Here is a 15,890-nt window from a genome sequence, read left to right on the forward strand (position 1 = left end):
ATGTCCATAAGAAAGCACTCAAGAAGAGTCTTGAAAGTGGCTGGGCACGGTGGCTCACGCCAGTAATCCCAGCACTTTGGGAGGCCCAGGGAGGAGGATCACTTGAGGCCAGGAGTTCAAGACCAATTTGGGCAACATGGTGAAACCCTGTCTCCACTAAAAATAAGGAAAAATAGCCAGAGGTAGGAAGAAAACCAGGTAAGCATCTTATCTGGGATATCTAGAGGAAAGTGTTTCAGGGAGAGTGGGCGATCAGCTGCTGCTCTGGTGCCCGCTGCATTTGTCATGAGGGCGGGGAAAGTGGCGAGAGCTGTTTCAGTGGAGGGGGGTGAAAACCAGCCAGGAGGCAAGGTTGTAAATGGGACAGTGGGGAAGCAGAGTGGGGGAATACAGCCAACCCTTTGAAGAGGCTGCTCCAGGTTTGATGGTTTCACTTTTGTCAACAGGGAAGGGACTCATATATGCTTTCTGCACAGGAAGAAAGGGCTAATGAAGAGAAGCTGATCATACAGAAGGGAAAGCAGACACCCAATTAAGGAGAGGAAGGAATCAGGGCTTCATAAGGATGCAGATCCCATCATCACTGGACAGCCAGAAGAAAGGCGGGTTTGGGCACATAATCTGATGCGCTGTTTTACCTGGGAAATAAGAATGGGGGTCACTGGATAAGAAACATAAGAAAGTGAGGCCAGGAAAAGAGAATGCCTCATTTTACTGATGTGCAGACTGGCTCAGAGAGGCAGCAAATCAGCGATCATTGTAGATTCTGAAAGCACAGATGTCCTCTGGTATACGTGGGGGACTATTTCCAGGACACACCCCACCGTGTTCACAAATCCACGCATACTCAAGCCCGTCAGCCCTGCGGAACCCACGTATGGGAAAAGCTGGTCCTCCACATACATGGGTTTTGCATCCCACAAATACTGTATTATTGAACCATGTTTGGTTGAAAAAAATTCAACCAAATGTGGACTCACGCAACTCAAACCTGTGCTGTTCAAGGGTCAACTGTAGTTTAAAAGTCCTTTTCCCTGCATTAGCCTACCCTGTGACGGAGGCAGTCAGATATCTCAGAAAAAAGTGATGTGCCCAAAGTCACAGAACAGGCAAATCTTACACACTCAACACTATCTTTTTTTTTTTTGAGACGGAGTCTCGCTCTGTCGCCCAGGCTGGAGTGCAGTGGCATGATCTTGGCTCACTGCAACCTCCGACTCCTGGGTTCAAGCAATTTTCCCTGCCTCAGCCTCTGGAGTAGCTGGGATTATAGCCGCCCACTATCACGCCCAGCTAATTTTTGTATTTTTAGTAGAGATGGGGTTTCACTATGTTGGCTGGGTTGGTCTCGAACTCCTGACATCAGGTGATCCACCTGCCTCGGCCTCCCAAAGTGCTGGGATTACAGGCGTGAGCCACCACGCTCGACCCTCAACATTATCTTTAGGTGGAGAGGAAAAACAATAAATTGGCCTTGGTGTGGCAGCCTTGGTGTGGGTAGCCTTTACTTCTACCAAGGAGGAAGCCCTGTTTCGCCCCACATCAGAGACCTGACCCTGATTTCCTGCTCTAGGCCCATGATAGTTGAGTTAAAAAGGCAAAAAAGGCAAATATAGGTGCGGTGATTCACGCCTATAGTCCCAGCACTTTGGGAGGCTGAGGTGAACGTATCATGAGGTCAAGAGATTGAGACCAGCCTGGCCAACATAGTGAAACCCCATTTCTACTAAAATTACAAAAATTAGCTGGATATGGTGGCATGCACCTGTAATCCCAGCTACTTGGGAGGCTGAGGCAGGAGAATCACTGGAACCGAGAAGGTAGAGGTTGCAGTGAGCCGAGATCACGCCACTGCACTCCAGCCTGGGTGACAGAGCGAGACTCAGTCTCAACACTATATATAAATAATAATAATAAAAAAAGGCAAATGGCTGGGCGCGGTGGCTCGGGCCTGTAATCCCAGCACTCTGGGAGGCCGAAGTGGGCAGATCACCTAAGGTCGGAAGTTCAAGACCAGCCTGGCCAACAGGGTGAAACCCCATCTCTACTAAAAATACAAAAAATTAGCCGGGCATAGTGGCGGGCACCTGTAGTCCCAGCTACTTGGGAGGCTGAGGCAGGAGAATGGTGTGAACCCAGGAGGCGGAGCTTGCAGTGAGCTGAGATCGCACCACTGCGCTCCAGCCTGGGAGAAAGAGTGAGACTTCATCTCAAAAAAATAAAAAAAAAAACTGGGCGTGATGGTGGGCGCCTGTAATGCCAGCTGCTGGGAGGCTAAGGCATGAGAATCATTTGAACTCAGGAGGCAGAGGTTGCAGAGAGCCGAGATCACACTGCTGCACTCCAGCCAGGCCAACAAGAGTGGGATTCTGTCTTACAAAAAAAAAAAAAAAGGAAAACAGGTAATAACAATAACCGCAAACTTACCAAGCGTGCTTTACTACGTGCCAGGACCCACCCTGAGCATTCACATAACTTATTGAAACCTCACAACCCTATTGGGCAGGTACTATTCTTTTTATTTTATAGACAAGGAAGCTGAAGTGCAGAAAGATTAATTTGAGTAATGTCATCCAGCTTGCAAGTGTCAAAGATGGCATCTGAACCCAGCCTGGCTCCAGCATCTGGACTCTTATAGCCTCCAATCTCTAAAAGGAGGGGGAAGGAACTTACATGACATCCTACTGGGAATTTGCTAAAAACCAGATCTCTCTGCCCTGCAGGCAAAAGGTAAAAACAGGGAAACACGAGAATGGGGCTCAGAGGCACCCCTGGTCCCCTCGCCATCACCTGCTGAGACAGAGAGCCTCCCTGGCCATCCAGGAAGAATCTAGAAGTTATTGCCCAAAATCATTTTACTGGGAGAGCAAACACCAGGAGGCTACCTTCTAGAGGTTGCTGGGCCTCAGACCTTAAGAAGTGGAGACCTCAGGCACACAATCTATTTGGAAAAGACTAGAAAAAGGCTCCAGAGCCAGGCCACCCTCTGCTCTTCAGACACCACCCTGAGTTGCAAGTCCTGTGGCCACCTTTCTAGGTTGAGCTCTGGCCCGTGGAGTCACAGGGAAGGTCCGCAGGCCCCACAGCCTGGTCTTCAGAGATGGCACCATGGGGCAATTCTGTATACTTGCGGGAAGAGCTGCGGGCCAGATGGGCTGGGTAGCGTTGCCGGTTGATGTCCATTTTGGAGAGCACTGCTAGCGGCAGATCCACACGGCAGCGGGCTGCTAATGCCACCAAGTAGATGAGGACGTCACTAAGCTCCTCTTGAAGGGCTAACCGTTCCCTGGGGGACCAGCCTTGGGGGCCAGGTTCTCCATCGGTTTTCCACTGACTAGGGGCGGAACACAGACAGACACACACTCAGATGTAACATGGGACAATGGGCTCTGCCAGTCTTTGCAGTAATAACACCCACCTCCAACGATGACCCAACCCATCTGGGCCCTGGGAAGAGTCAGGTGGGGAAGAGAGCCCAACAGATGATACCAAGATGTCTGTGTCTCTCCCTGGGCCAAGGAGTGACCAAAAGAACATTTCATTTTTTGAGACAAAGCTTTGAGGCCCAATTCTAATTCTCCCCAGCCCTAGCCATCACCACCCCAGACCAAACCTCGGACCTGGACCACTGCAGAAGCCTCCCCACTCATCTCCCTGCTAACTCATCTTTTACTCCTGCCCATCTTTTCTTTTTTTTGAGACAGAGTCTCGCTCTGTCACCCAGGCTGGAGTGGAGTGCAATGGCGTGATCTCACCGCAATCTCCACCTCCTGGGTTCAAGCGATTCTCCTGCCTCAGCCTTTCGAGTAGCTGGGATTATAGGCATGTGACGCCATGCCCAGCTAATTTTGTTTTTCTAGGAGAGAAGGGTTTTGCCATATTGACCAGGCTGGTCTCGAACTCCTGACCTCAGGTGATCTGCCCTCCTTGGCCTCTCAAAGTGCTGGGATTACAGACATGAGCCACCGCACCCAGCACAGACCATCTTTTAAAATCACAAATCAGGCCGGGCACAGTGGCTGACGCCTGTAATCCCAGCACTTTGGTAAACTGAAGCGGGTAGATTACGAGGTCAGGAGTTCAAGACCAGCCTGGTGAAGACAGTGAAACCCCGTCTCTATTAAATAAACAAAAAAATTAGTTGGGCGTGGTGGTGGGCACCTATAATCCCAGGTACTCGAGAGGTTGAGGCAGATAAATTCTTGAACCGGGAAGCAGAGGTTTCAGTGAGCTGAGATCGTACCACTGCATTTCAGCCTGGGCGACAGAGCAAGACTCCGTCTCAAAAAAACAAAAAACAAAACAAAACAAAAATCTGCTGGGTGGTGTGGCTTATGCCTATAATCCCAGCACTTTGGGAGGCTGAGGTGGGTAGATCACCTGAGGTCAGGAATTCGAGAATGGCCTGGCCAACATGGTGAAACCCCATCTCTACTGAAAATACAAAGTAGCCAGGCGTGGTGGCACATGCCTGTAATCTCAGCTACTGGGGAGCCTGAGGCAGGAGAATCGCTTGAACCCGGGAGGCAGAGGTTGCAGTGACCTGCCATCACACCCTCACGCCATCATACTCCAGACTGGGCAACAAGAGCAGAACTCCGTCTCAAAACAAACAAACAAAAAACCCCACAAATGACGTTTTTCCCCTTCTCTGCTAAAATCCAAACTGTGCTTGGAATATAATCTAAACTCCCGACAAAGCCCTCCTGTCCTGCATGGGCTGATGCCTGCCTTTTCCAATGCCCCTGCCCACCACTCTCACTCCCCACCTAAGGCCACTCTGGCTTGTTCTGCCTTGCGCACAGGCCAAGCTATCACAGGGCCTTTGCACTCACTACTCCCTCTGCCTTGAATGCTTCCCCATCCCCCAGCATTCCCCGGGCTAGCTCCTTCCTGTTATTTAAGGCTCAGCCTAGATGTCACCTCCTGGCTCGTCACCTTGTGGTTTTTTTTTTTTTAAGACAGTCTCGCTCTGTCACCCAGGCTGGAGTGCAGTGGTGCGATCTCGGCTCACTGTGCAAGTTCTGCCTCCCGGGTTCACGCCAGTCTCATGCCTCAGCCTTCCGAGTAGCTGGGACTACAGGGGCCTGCCTGGCTAATTTTTTTGTATTTTTAGTAGATGGGGTTTCACCGTGTTAGCCAGGATGGTCTTGATCTCCTGACCTCGTGATCCACCTGCCTCGACCTCCTGAAATGCTGGGATTACAGGCATGAGCCACAGTGCCCGGCTGGGTGTTTTTTTTTTTTTTTTTTTTGAGACGGAGTCTCGTCACCCAAGCTGGAGTGCAATGGCGTGATCTCGGCTCACTGCCATCTCTGCCTCCCAAGTTCAAGCCATTCTCCTGCCTCAGCCTCCCGAGTAGCTGGGATTAATAGGCGCCTGCAACCACACCCGGCTAATTTTTGCATTTTTAGTAGAGACAGGGTTTTGGGATGTTGGCCAGGCTGGTCTTTTTTGTTTTGTTTTGTTTTTTGAGACGGAGTTTTGCTCTGTCGCCCTGGCTGGAATGCAGTGGCACAGTCTTGGCTTACTGCAACCTCCGCCTTCGGGGTTCAAACGATTCTCCTGTCTGAGCCTCCAGAGGAGCTGGGACTACAGGGGCGTGCCACCATGCCCAGCTAATGGTTGCATTTTTTAGTAAAGACAGGGTTTCACCATGTTGGCCAGGCTGGTCTTAAACTCCTGACCTCAAGTGATCTGCCCGCTTTGGCCTCCCAAAATGCTGGGATTACAGGCGTGAGTCACCGCACCTAGCCCTTTTTTGTTTTTTTAAGACAGAGTCTTGCTCTGTCACCCAGGCTGGAGTGCAGTGTTGCGATCTTGGCTAACTGTAATCTCTGCCTCCCGGGTTCAAGCGATTCTTGTGCCTCAGCCTCTTGAATAGCTGGGATTACAGACGTCCACCACCATGCCTGGCTAAGTTTTGTATTTTTAGTAGAGAATAGCTGGGTGTCTCTACTGGGTATTGTCCAGGTTGGGTTTCACCACGCTGGCCAGACTGGGTCATCACCTTGTGTTCTTTTCCTCATAGAACTTGTCATAATTCCACATCTTCTAATATGAGATTACTGATGTACTGTCAATCTCCTTCCACTGTGAAGGCGGAAAACTTTCTGCCTTGTTCCAGGCCATATCTCGATTCTAGAAGACCTAGCACATAGGTGATGTTCATAAATCTGTCATGAGGTCATGTGCAGTGGTTCAACCTGTAACCCCAGTGCTGTGGGAGGGTGAGGCAAGTGAATCACTTGAGACCAGGAGTTTGAGACCAGCCTGGGCAACAACAGCGAGATATCCCACCTCTATAAAAAATAAAAATAAATTAGCCAGGCTGGGTGGTGGCGCACGCCTGTAGACCCAGCTACTCGGGAGGCTGAGGTGGGAGGATCGTTTGAGCTCCTTGGGCTGCAGTGAGCTATGATCACATCACTACACTCCAGCCTCAACAACAAAGTGAGACCCTTTCTCTTAAAAAAATGACTGTCCTGGTCTAGGGCTCATCGCCTCTTGCCTGGTCTACACGAGCCAACTCTCTGGTGTCCCCTGCCCCATTCTCTCAGTGATCCATCCAATCCACCCTGTAGACACAGTGATCTTTCCAACACTCATATCTGGTCAGGTCTTCTATCCAAACTCTCCATCACGCTCTAGCCCTAATCCTATCTTTGTGGGTTCATCTCCCACCCCTCTCCTCCACAGCCCTATCACTCATCCAACACATGCCTGTTGAGTGCCTACTATGCACTGGGCACTTGAGACACATCAGAAAAAACAGATTCCAAATCCCTGATTTTTCCCAAGAAGATTACACTGAAGGAGCGCCAGATTCTCCCTGAATTGAACTTGCCCTATCTTGCCTCACTGACCCTGCAAATGTAGTTCCCATGTCTGGAATGCCACAGGCAGGTCCTCTACGGAATACCTTCCTTTCAGCCCCAGAGGCAGAGGAAAAGGGTTGTTGGGCCGGGCATGGTGGCTCACTCTTGTAATCCCAGCACTTTGGGAGATCAAGGCGGGTGGATCACCTGAGGTCAGGAGTTCGAGACTAGCCTGACCAATATGGTGGAACCACTAAAAATACAAAAATTAGCCAGGCGTGGTGGGGAGCACCTGTAGTCCCAGCTACTCGGGAGGCTGAGGCAGAATTGTTTAAACCCGGGAGATGGATGTTGCAGTGAGCCGAGATCAAGCCACTGCACTCCAGCCTGGGCGACAGAGTGAGACTCCGTCTCAAAAAAAAAAAAAAAAAAGGGTTGTTGCCACTACTTCTTCCTAGATGGGACCTACCCTGCTGCTTTCACACCTCACACCTCTGTCTTCCAGGAGGCTGGGTGCCCCTAGAGAGCAGGGACCCGTGAGTCCTTTCTGCATCCCCAACAACAGCAAAGAGCCTTGCAGTGAGGAGAGGAAATCGAACCCATGAATGTTTGAAGACCAAATAAATGCTCCCCTCCCCTCCCCCACAACTCAGACTCTACCAGGAAGCTTTCCATTACTTACAAGAGTTCTGCGAGCTCCCCCACTTCCCCGACCAAGGCCAGGAGGAGGTTCCGAGGCTGATGGAACTGTTCCCAGTCTCGTTCTGCAGCAAACTCGGCATGGAGGCGACGACTGAAACAGGACAAAGGCGTGTAAGCCCAAGTCTCAGGGTTAGAGAGTGATGCAGGGCCCAAAGGCAGCTACCCCAGTAGTATGTAATGGGGGCCTGGGATCAGGAGATTCTGCAACTAATTCATTGGATGGTATTGTGCAGGTCGTTTCCTCTTTCCGGAACTTGGTCCCTCATCTATAAAACGGGCGTGCCCCTGGGCTGCCCTTAACATCTCGCCAAATGTAACAAACCTCTCTTCATTATTCCATCTCCTGCTGCTACTTCTGCAGTTTCTTTCCTCCACCTGGAATCGCCGCACATCAAAATCCAATTTCTCTTACAGAAGGCAGTTCCACAGGCCCTTCTTCTAAGAAGCCTTTCTTGACCTCCTCCAGCAAGAAATAACCTCTTCCACCTCTCAGCACACCATTTGCCCCTCTCGTACGCCCGGCGCCTGGAGAGCAGAGGCGGTATCGGGTGCCGGTATCTTCCCAGGACTAGGCTGAAGGGCGTTCCTAGTGATCACTCGGGGCCACCACCCCACTTCCCTTGCCTCAGGTGTGCACCGCTGCGCCCATTTTGCATATGAGGTAAGAAAGCTCGCCCAGGGACAGCCCGCAGAGCCAGGACCCGAGCCCCTCTGCCAGCCCGCTTCTCGACCACATGCAGGAACCCTCCCCAAAACGCGGGAGAAAGGGGCGACTTCCCCCCCCTGAGCTGGGCCAGGCCTGCTTACATGTCCTCGAGCGTGGGTTCCGGGCTGAAGCTGAACCGGCCGGGAGCAGCAGTGTCCTCTCCCCCCGTGTCTCCACGAATCTCCCCACCGGCCACAGACATGCCGCCCACCCGCTGCAGCCGCGACTGCAAGGAAAACCCACGCGCCACGCTGGAAGCCCCGCCTCCAGAGCTCTGACCAATTACAGGCGTTCTCTTTTGCCTCACGGGGCGGAGCCTGAGTAAGGAGACCAGTGACTTTTGTGGAGTTTGCTACAGCCCGCCCCTTCCCTCACTGGACCAATCTGAGGGAGCTTCAAGCGCGCGCTCTAGTCTTAGGCCGTGGAATTCTTCCGCTAGGCCCTGCGTCTTAAAGGTATAGGTACCAATTCGACTCGGGGAAGCGACGAAGGGCCGAGGGCGGGGAAGCGCAGACGCGTCACTTCTTTTATGGGCTCCAGACGGCGCCAAAGCGAAATGGCGGCGGAAGAGGGCCTGCCAGGTGGAGAACCCTACAAATGAAAGGCCCTATGCATAGATATTAAATCTCTCAGGGCTTAAGGACATTGAGAACCCTCGAGGCCAACCCCCACACTATTTGGATGGGATTGAAGGGGAAGAGTGGAGTAAGATCAGGCCACAGTAGTACTTCAGCTCCCCGCTATCGCTGTGTCCTGTGGTTGAAACGATGGAGGGCGCCCCATCCCTGTCCTAAGGAAGGTAATAGGCCCCAGCGCAGCGTACATTGCTCTGAAACACTTGGCCTATTATGGTCTGGCCTGTGCCGGCCTCTCCAGCCTCATGGGTCCCGAGCACGGCTCTTCCACCCCACACACTAGAACTCCAGGCTCACTCACACCAGGGAATATGCGAGGTGGCGAGTCACAGAGTTGCTGCTTTCAAATCAGAACCACTGAGTTATTGGCCATGGGAGAAGCAGAGATCTTTATGAAACCCTAGAACAGGTGTAGTCTTGTAAAGAATGATTTATTTATTGTACCCTTATTAGGGCTACTATCTCTGATTTCCACATGTTTAAAGAGGCTTCCAGCTTGGTGGAAGTGAAAGCGTAAGAAAGTGCAGGAAAAGGCAGAGTCAGATTTTGGAAATTAAAATCCCAAGGCTGTGACAATTGCAATTCTAGGTATATGCCCTAGAGAAACTAATGAATATGTGCAGAGAGACACATGCAAGAAGTTCATTACAGTTTTGTTTCTAAGAGTGAAAAAAATTGAAAATAAAATGACTATCAACGGAAGAATGGGTATATGGAGGTATATTTATACAAATGATATTATCCAGCAGTGAAAATTGGATACATGCAACAGAAACGAGTTTAAACCGGTTTTAGCGAGAAAAAGAAATCTATTATTTTTATTTTTTTAAGTTTTTGTAGAGACAGGGTTTCACCATGTTGGCTAGGCCGGTCTGTGAACCAGAACTGCTGGATTGGGCTCTAGCAATCCTCCTGCTTCGGCCTCCCGAAGAGCTGGAATTACAGGCATGAGCCATGCCCACCGGCCAAAAGGAATTTATTATAAGGATACAAGAGTGTCTTTAGAATACAGTGGGACCTCAGGAATGAACTGGAACTGGGGTAGCTGTTTTAAGCATTTTACATATTTATCCTCATGGCAACTGATTTAATCCTCACAACCACCCTATATGGTAGGTAATATTGTTGTCATCCCCATTTTAAAGATAAGGAAACTGAGAGGTTAAATAACTTGACAGCTAGTAAAGTGGTAGAGCCGGCATCAAATCCAGGCAGTTTGGCTTCACAGTCTGTTGTTAGACCCTATGATGTATTGCCTGAAATGGTGATAAATATTGTGAAAAAAATAAATGTGACTGTATTTTAAATACTATGAAAGACTGGGCATAGTGGCTCACGCTTGTAATCCTAGCACTTTGGGAGGGCAAGGTGGGTGGATCACTTGAGGTCAGGAGTTTGTCCAGACCAGCCTGAGCAATATGGTGAAACCCTGTCTCTATCAAAAATACAAACTTAGCTGAGTGTGATGGTGCACGCCTGTAGTCCCAGCTACTCGGGAGGCTGAGGCATGAGAATCGCTTGAACCTGAGAGATGGAGGTTGCAGTGAGCCAAGATCGTGCCACTGTTCTCTAGCCTGGGTGACAAAGCAAGACCCTGTCTCAAAAAAAAAAAAAAAATCTGGGCATGGTGGTGCACACCTGTGGTCCCAGCTACTTGGGAGGCTGAGGTGGGAGGATCACCTGAGCCTAGGAAGGTCAAGCCTGCAGTAAAACATGATTACGCCACTGCACTGCAGCCTGGGCAACAGAGTGAGACCCTGTCTCAATAAATATTTACATACATACTATGAAAAGTGACTGGGGGCATGTTTAGATTGCATAGTCCAGGAAGATATATAGTAAGCATTGTAGGTTACCTACTTAATTGCTCTTTTTCCTCTTCTCCAGTCTTTTTTTTTTTTTTTTTTTTTTTTTTTTTTGAGGAAGAGACAGGGTCTGGCTCTGTTGTCCAGGCTAGAGTGCAGTGGCATAATCACAGCTCACTTGTGTAAAGACTACAGGTGAGCATCACCATGCCTGGCTCCTCTTCTATTCTTGCAGAATTTTTTTTTTTTTTTTTTTTTAGGAGTCTCACTCTGTCACCCAGGCTGGAGTGCTGCGGTGTGATCTCTGCTCACTGCAACCTCCGTCTCCTGGGTTCACGTGTTTCTCCTGCCTCAGCCTTCCAAGTAGCTGGGATTACAGGTGCACACCACCACACCCAGCTAATTTTTGTATTTTTGGTAGAGATGGGGTTTCACCATGTTGGCCAGACTGGTCTTGAACTCCTGACCTCAAGTGATGCTCCCCCTTCTGCCTCCCAAAGTGTTGGGATTACAGGCATGAGCCACTGCATCTGGCCACTTATAGAATCTTGATTTTTTTCGGGAGTTCACGCTCCTCCACTTGATTGTTCTACTTGACTGGTCATAGTATTCCCATTGCCCTGGCCATTGATTGGTTTATGAATGAGCATGTTATGGATAGTAAGTTGGAGGAAGTCTTTTTTTTTTTTTTTTTTTTTTTTTTGAGCCAGAATCTCACTCTGTCACCAGGCTGGAGTGCAGTGGCGCAATCTCGGCTCACTGCAACCTCCACCTCCTGGGTTCAAGTGATTCCCCTGCCTCAGCCTCCTGAGTATCTGGGACTACAGGCACGCGTCACCACGCCCGGCTAAGTTTTTGTATTTTAGTAGACACAGGGTTTCACCATGTTGGCCAGGATGGTCTCGTGATCTGCCTGCCTCGGCCTCCCAAAGTGCTGGGATTGCAGGTATGAGCCACTGCCTGGCCAAGTTGGAGGAAGTCTATTGGAAATTTCTGGGAAATGTTCTTCTTAGTGCTTTAAAGAAATTACAGGGGCTGGGCATGGTTGTTCATGCCTGTAAACCCAGCAGTTTCAGAGGCCGAGGCAGGAGGATCTATTGAGGCCAGCCCTGGCAACATGGCGACACTCTACACAAAATTTAAAAAAATTAGCTGGGCATGGTGGCATGCACCTGTATTCCCAGCTACTCATAGGCTAAGGTGGGAGGATCACTTGAGCCCGGGAGAGTTTGTTATAGTGAGCTATGATCAACCTGCTGCACTCCAACCTGGATGATGGAGACCTTGTCTCAAAAAAAAAAAAAAAAAAAAAAAAAAAAATCAAACAAACAAAACCCCAAAAGACACAGGATGTTTCTACCTCTAGATGTTAGTATGTGAAGAGAGGATTGAGAGGAAACCTAGTCCGCAGGCTGAAATTGGCAAGTCAGCCAGATAGAAAGGAACTTGATCCTTCCTAACATTGCTGAGCCACTTATTGTACAAGTTCCAGAAATACCCTAATTTAGGACTCTGGCTATATAAGAAAATAAACTCCTTTAATGGTCAAACTACTTTTAATTCAGTTTTCTGTTACTTGCCTTTTAGAAAGTGACATTTAAGCTGAGGACAAATCAAGGGGAATAGAGTTCTAGGCAGAGGGAACAACCAATGCCTAATGCAGGAAAGTCCTGGCATATTGCAGTGTGGCAGGAAGGTAGTGAGCAAAAGAGAGAGTGGTTGCATGTGTACAGTGTAGGAGAAGTAAAAAGAGGTCAGATCAGACCAATTCACCATGAGTTTCATTTTAGATTTTTTTTTTTGTAGACGGAGTCTCCCTCCATTGCTCAGGCTAAAATGCAGTGGTATGATCTCAGCTCACTGCAACCTCTGCTTCCCGGGTTCAAGAAATTATCCTGCTTCAGCCTCCCTAGTAGCTGGGATTACAGGCATGCACCACCACGCCCAGCTAATTTTTGTATTTTTAGTAGAGACAGGGTTTCACCATGTTGGTTAGGCTGGCCTCGAACTCCTGACCTCAGGTGATCTGCCCGCCTTGGCCTCCCAAAGTGCTGGGATTACAAGTGTGAGCCACCACGCCCAGCCTCAGAGGGTTTTAAGCAGGAGAGTGATCATATTTTGGGCAGATCATTTGAACCCAGGAGTTCGAGGCTGCAGGGAGCTATGATTGTGCCACTGCACTCCAGCCTGGGTGACAGAGCGAGACTCTGTCTCCACAAAAGAAAAAAAAAAAAAAAGAATTGGAGAAGGCAAGAGTAGAAGCAGGGGGATGAGTTACTGCTGTTGTCCAGGCAAGAGATGATGGTGACTTGAGCCAGGTGATGGGGGGTGAAGATGGAGAGAAGTGGATGTCTTGGGGACGTATTTTGAAGGTAGATCTGGAGGTTTTTGTTGGTTTTGAATGGGGGATGGGAGAAAGGATAGAATGGCTTACAGATTTTGAGGGTTTGGCAACCCTGTGGGTGGTTGGTGACTGATTTGGGGATGCAAAAGATGAGGGGCAGGACTGAACACGTATGGCCTCAGGCGTGTGGTTTAGGGCAAGGCAAGTTGAAGAGGCATGGTGAGTTGGCAGTGAAGTTTTGAATCTAAGGTTTAGAGGAGCGATCAGGGCTACACATTCAGATGTGGCAGTTTCAATCATTTAGACAATACTGAAAGTCAAGGAACTGGAGATGAATAACTAACACAAGAATCTAGGCAGAAAAGACCAAGATTTGGAGCCAGGTATGGTGGCTCACTTCTGTAATCCTAGGGCTTTGGGAAGCTGAGGCGGGAGGATTGCTTGAGCGCAGGAGTTTGACACTAGCCTGGGCAACATGGTGAGATGTTTTCTATATTATTAATGTTTACTTATTTATTTATTTATATTTTATTATTATTTTTTGAGATGGAGTCTTGCTGTGTCGCCCAGGCTGGAGTGCAGTGGCATGATCTCAGCTCACTGCAACCTCCGTTCAAGTGATTCTCCTGCCTCAGCCTCCTGAGTAGCTGGGACTACAGGCACACGCCACCATGCTTGGCTAATTTTTGTATTTTTATTAGAGATGGGGTCTCACCATGTTGGCCAGGCTGGAGTACAGTGATGTAATCACAGCTCACTGCAGCCTCGAACTCCTGGACTCAAGTGATCCTGCTGCCTCAGACTCCCAAAGTGCTGGGGTTACAGGCATCAGCCACTGTGCCACAGTGACTAGCCCTTTATGAGCCTATCTTCCCAAGAGATGGAATGCCTGAGTCTTTTCAAATCAAAGGTGTTTTTCCAGTGCAAGCCAATAAAGGTTTAATGACAGGATGGATGGATTGGGCCAGGCGGGCAGGCCATGCCTGCAGCACATCCTTCTGCTACTGGGAGAAAAGGTGCTGCTATAATTCAGAATATTTGTTCTTAAAGTTTTCAGGGGGAGTCATGACAGAGGCTTTTAGGAATCTCCAGCCTAGCTCATTCAGGCCAGAGAGTCCCCAACACCCTTTGAAGGCTTCTTTCAACCTGCTTTTCCATCCTGTGCCCATACACACTTGCTGAAGTCCAGACAGATGTTCTGGACTCTTCCCTCCCAACCTTTGCTTCCTCAGTTCCCTCCATCTGGAATGCCTGCCCCGTTCTGTGCACATCCAAATCCAAATGCCACCCATCCTGCAGAGCCCTGTTTCAAGGCCACCTCCTCTGAAAAGCCTTCCTAAACTTCCTCCTAAAAGGAAATAGGGTCAGGCACAGTGGCTCATGCCTGTAATCCCAGGACTTTGGGAGGCCAAGGCAGGAGGATCACTTGAAAAACCAGGAGTTTTCTTCTTTCTTTCTTTTCTTTCTTTCTTTTCTCTTTTCTTTTTCCTTCCTTCCTTCCTTCCTTCCTTCCTTCCTTCCTTCCTTCCTTCCTTCCTTCCTTCCTTCCTTCCTTCCTTCCTTTCCTTTCCTTTCCTTTCCTTTCCTTTCCTTTCTTTTTTTTTTTTTTTTTTGACAGAGTCTTGCTCTGTCACCCAGGATGCTGTGTAGTGCTGTGATCTTGTCTCAATGCAACCTCAGCCTCCCGGGTTCAAGCCATTCTGCTTCCTCAGCTTCCCAAATAGCTGGGATTACAGGCCTGTGCCACCACGCCTGGCTAATTTTTTTTTGTATTTTTAGTAGAGACAGGGTTTCACCATGTTGGTCAGGCTGGTCTTAAACTTCTGACCTCAAATGATTCGCCTGCCTCAGCCTTCCAAAGTGCTGGGATTACAGGCCACCGTGCCCGGCCTGAAGCCAGGGACCAGCCTAGGCAACATAGCAAGACCCCATCTCTACAAAAATACTTTTAAACTTAGCTGGGTGTGGTGGTATGTGCCTCTAGTCCCAGCTGCTCAGGGGAGGCTGAGGTGGGAGGATCACTTGAGCCTAGGATGTGAAGGCCACAGTGAGCTATGATTGTGCCACTGCATTTTAGTCTGGGTTACAGTCTCAAATAAAAAAAGTGGTACCAGTTTCAATTTCAGGAGATGCCAAGAGCCCCAAAAGAGTGAAAAGACAGTACCTATGGACCAGGCATTGTTCTAGCTGCTGGAGATACTGAACATCATCCCTACGATCATGGTGCTTACATACTAGCAGAAGGGAACAATTTTTTGTTTTTGTTTTGTTTTGTTTTGTTTTTTTTGAGATGAAGTCTCTCTCTGTTGCCCAGACTGGAGTGCAATGGCACGATCTCGGCTCACTGCAACCTCCACCTCCCAGTTCAAGCAATTCTCCTGTCTCAGCTTCCCAAGTAGCTGGGATTACAGGCGCCTGCCACCACGCCTGGCTAATTTTTGTATTTTAATTAATTAATTTATTTATTTAGAGATGGGGTCTCTGTCACCCAGGCTGGAGTGCAGTGGTGTGCTCTCGGCTCACTGCAACCTCTGCCTCCCGGGTTCAAGCGATTCTCCTGCCTCAGCTTCCTGAGTAGCTGAAACTACAGGTGCGTGCCACCACACCCGGCTAATTTTTTGTATTTTTAGTAGAGACGGGGTTTCACAGTGTTAGCCAGGATGGTCTCGATCTCTTGACCTCGTGATCTGCCCACCTTTGTCTCCCAAAGTGCTGGGATTACAGGCGTGAGCCACCATGCCCGTCCCAGAAGGGGACAATTCTAAAGCGAACTAACACATTCTCAAGGGAATTATAGGCTAGGATAAGAGCTACGAAGCAAATAAACCGGGTGATGCATTGGAGAGTGGCTGGTTGTTGGCTAAGAGGTGGGAGAGGGC

At 49.3% G+C, this 15,890-nt stretch overlaps 1 protein-coding gene across 1 annotated transcript; it reads right to left on the reverse strand.

Moving 5' to 3' along the window:
* Positions 1 to 2,498: 2,498 nt before the first annotated feature.
* Positions 2,499 to 8,518, reverse strand: DCTPP1 (dCTP pyrophosphatase 1). The gene is made up of 3 exons (XM_010387913.1): positions 8,329 to 8,518; positions 7,502 to 7,612; positions 2,499 to 3,334 (listed from the first exon to the last, which is right to left on the reverse strand). The coding sequence occupies exons 1-3, from the start codon at positions 8,427 to 8,429 to the stop codon at positions 3,034 to 3,036; spliced, it is 513 nt and encodes a 170-aa protein (XP_010386215.1). The 5' UTR covers positions 8,430 to 8,518; the 3' UTR covers positions 2,499 to 3,033.
* Between the last annotated feature and the right edge of the window lie 7,372 nt (positions 8,519 to 15,890).

Source organism: Rhinopithecus roxellana, chromosome 20, assembly GCF_007565055.1.
Source record: "Rhinopithecus roxellana isolate Shanxi Qingling chromosome 20, ASM756505v1, whole genome shotgun sequence".
NCBI lineage: Eukaryota > Metazoa > Chordata > Mammalia > Primates > Cercopithecidae > Rhinopithecus > Rhinopithecus roxellana.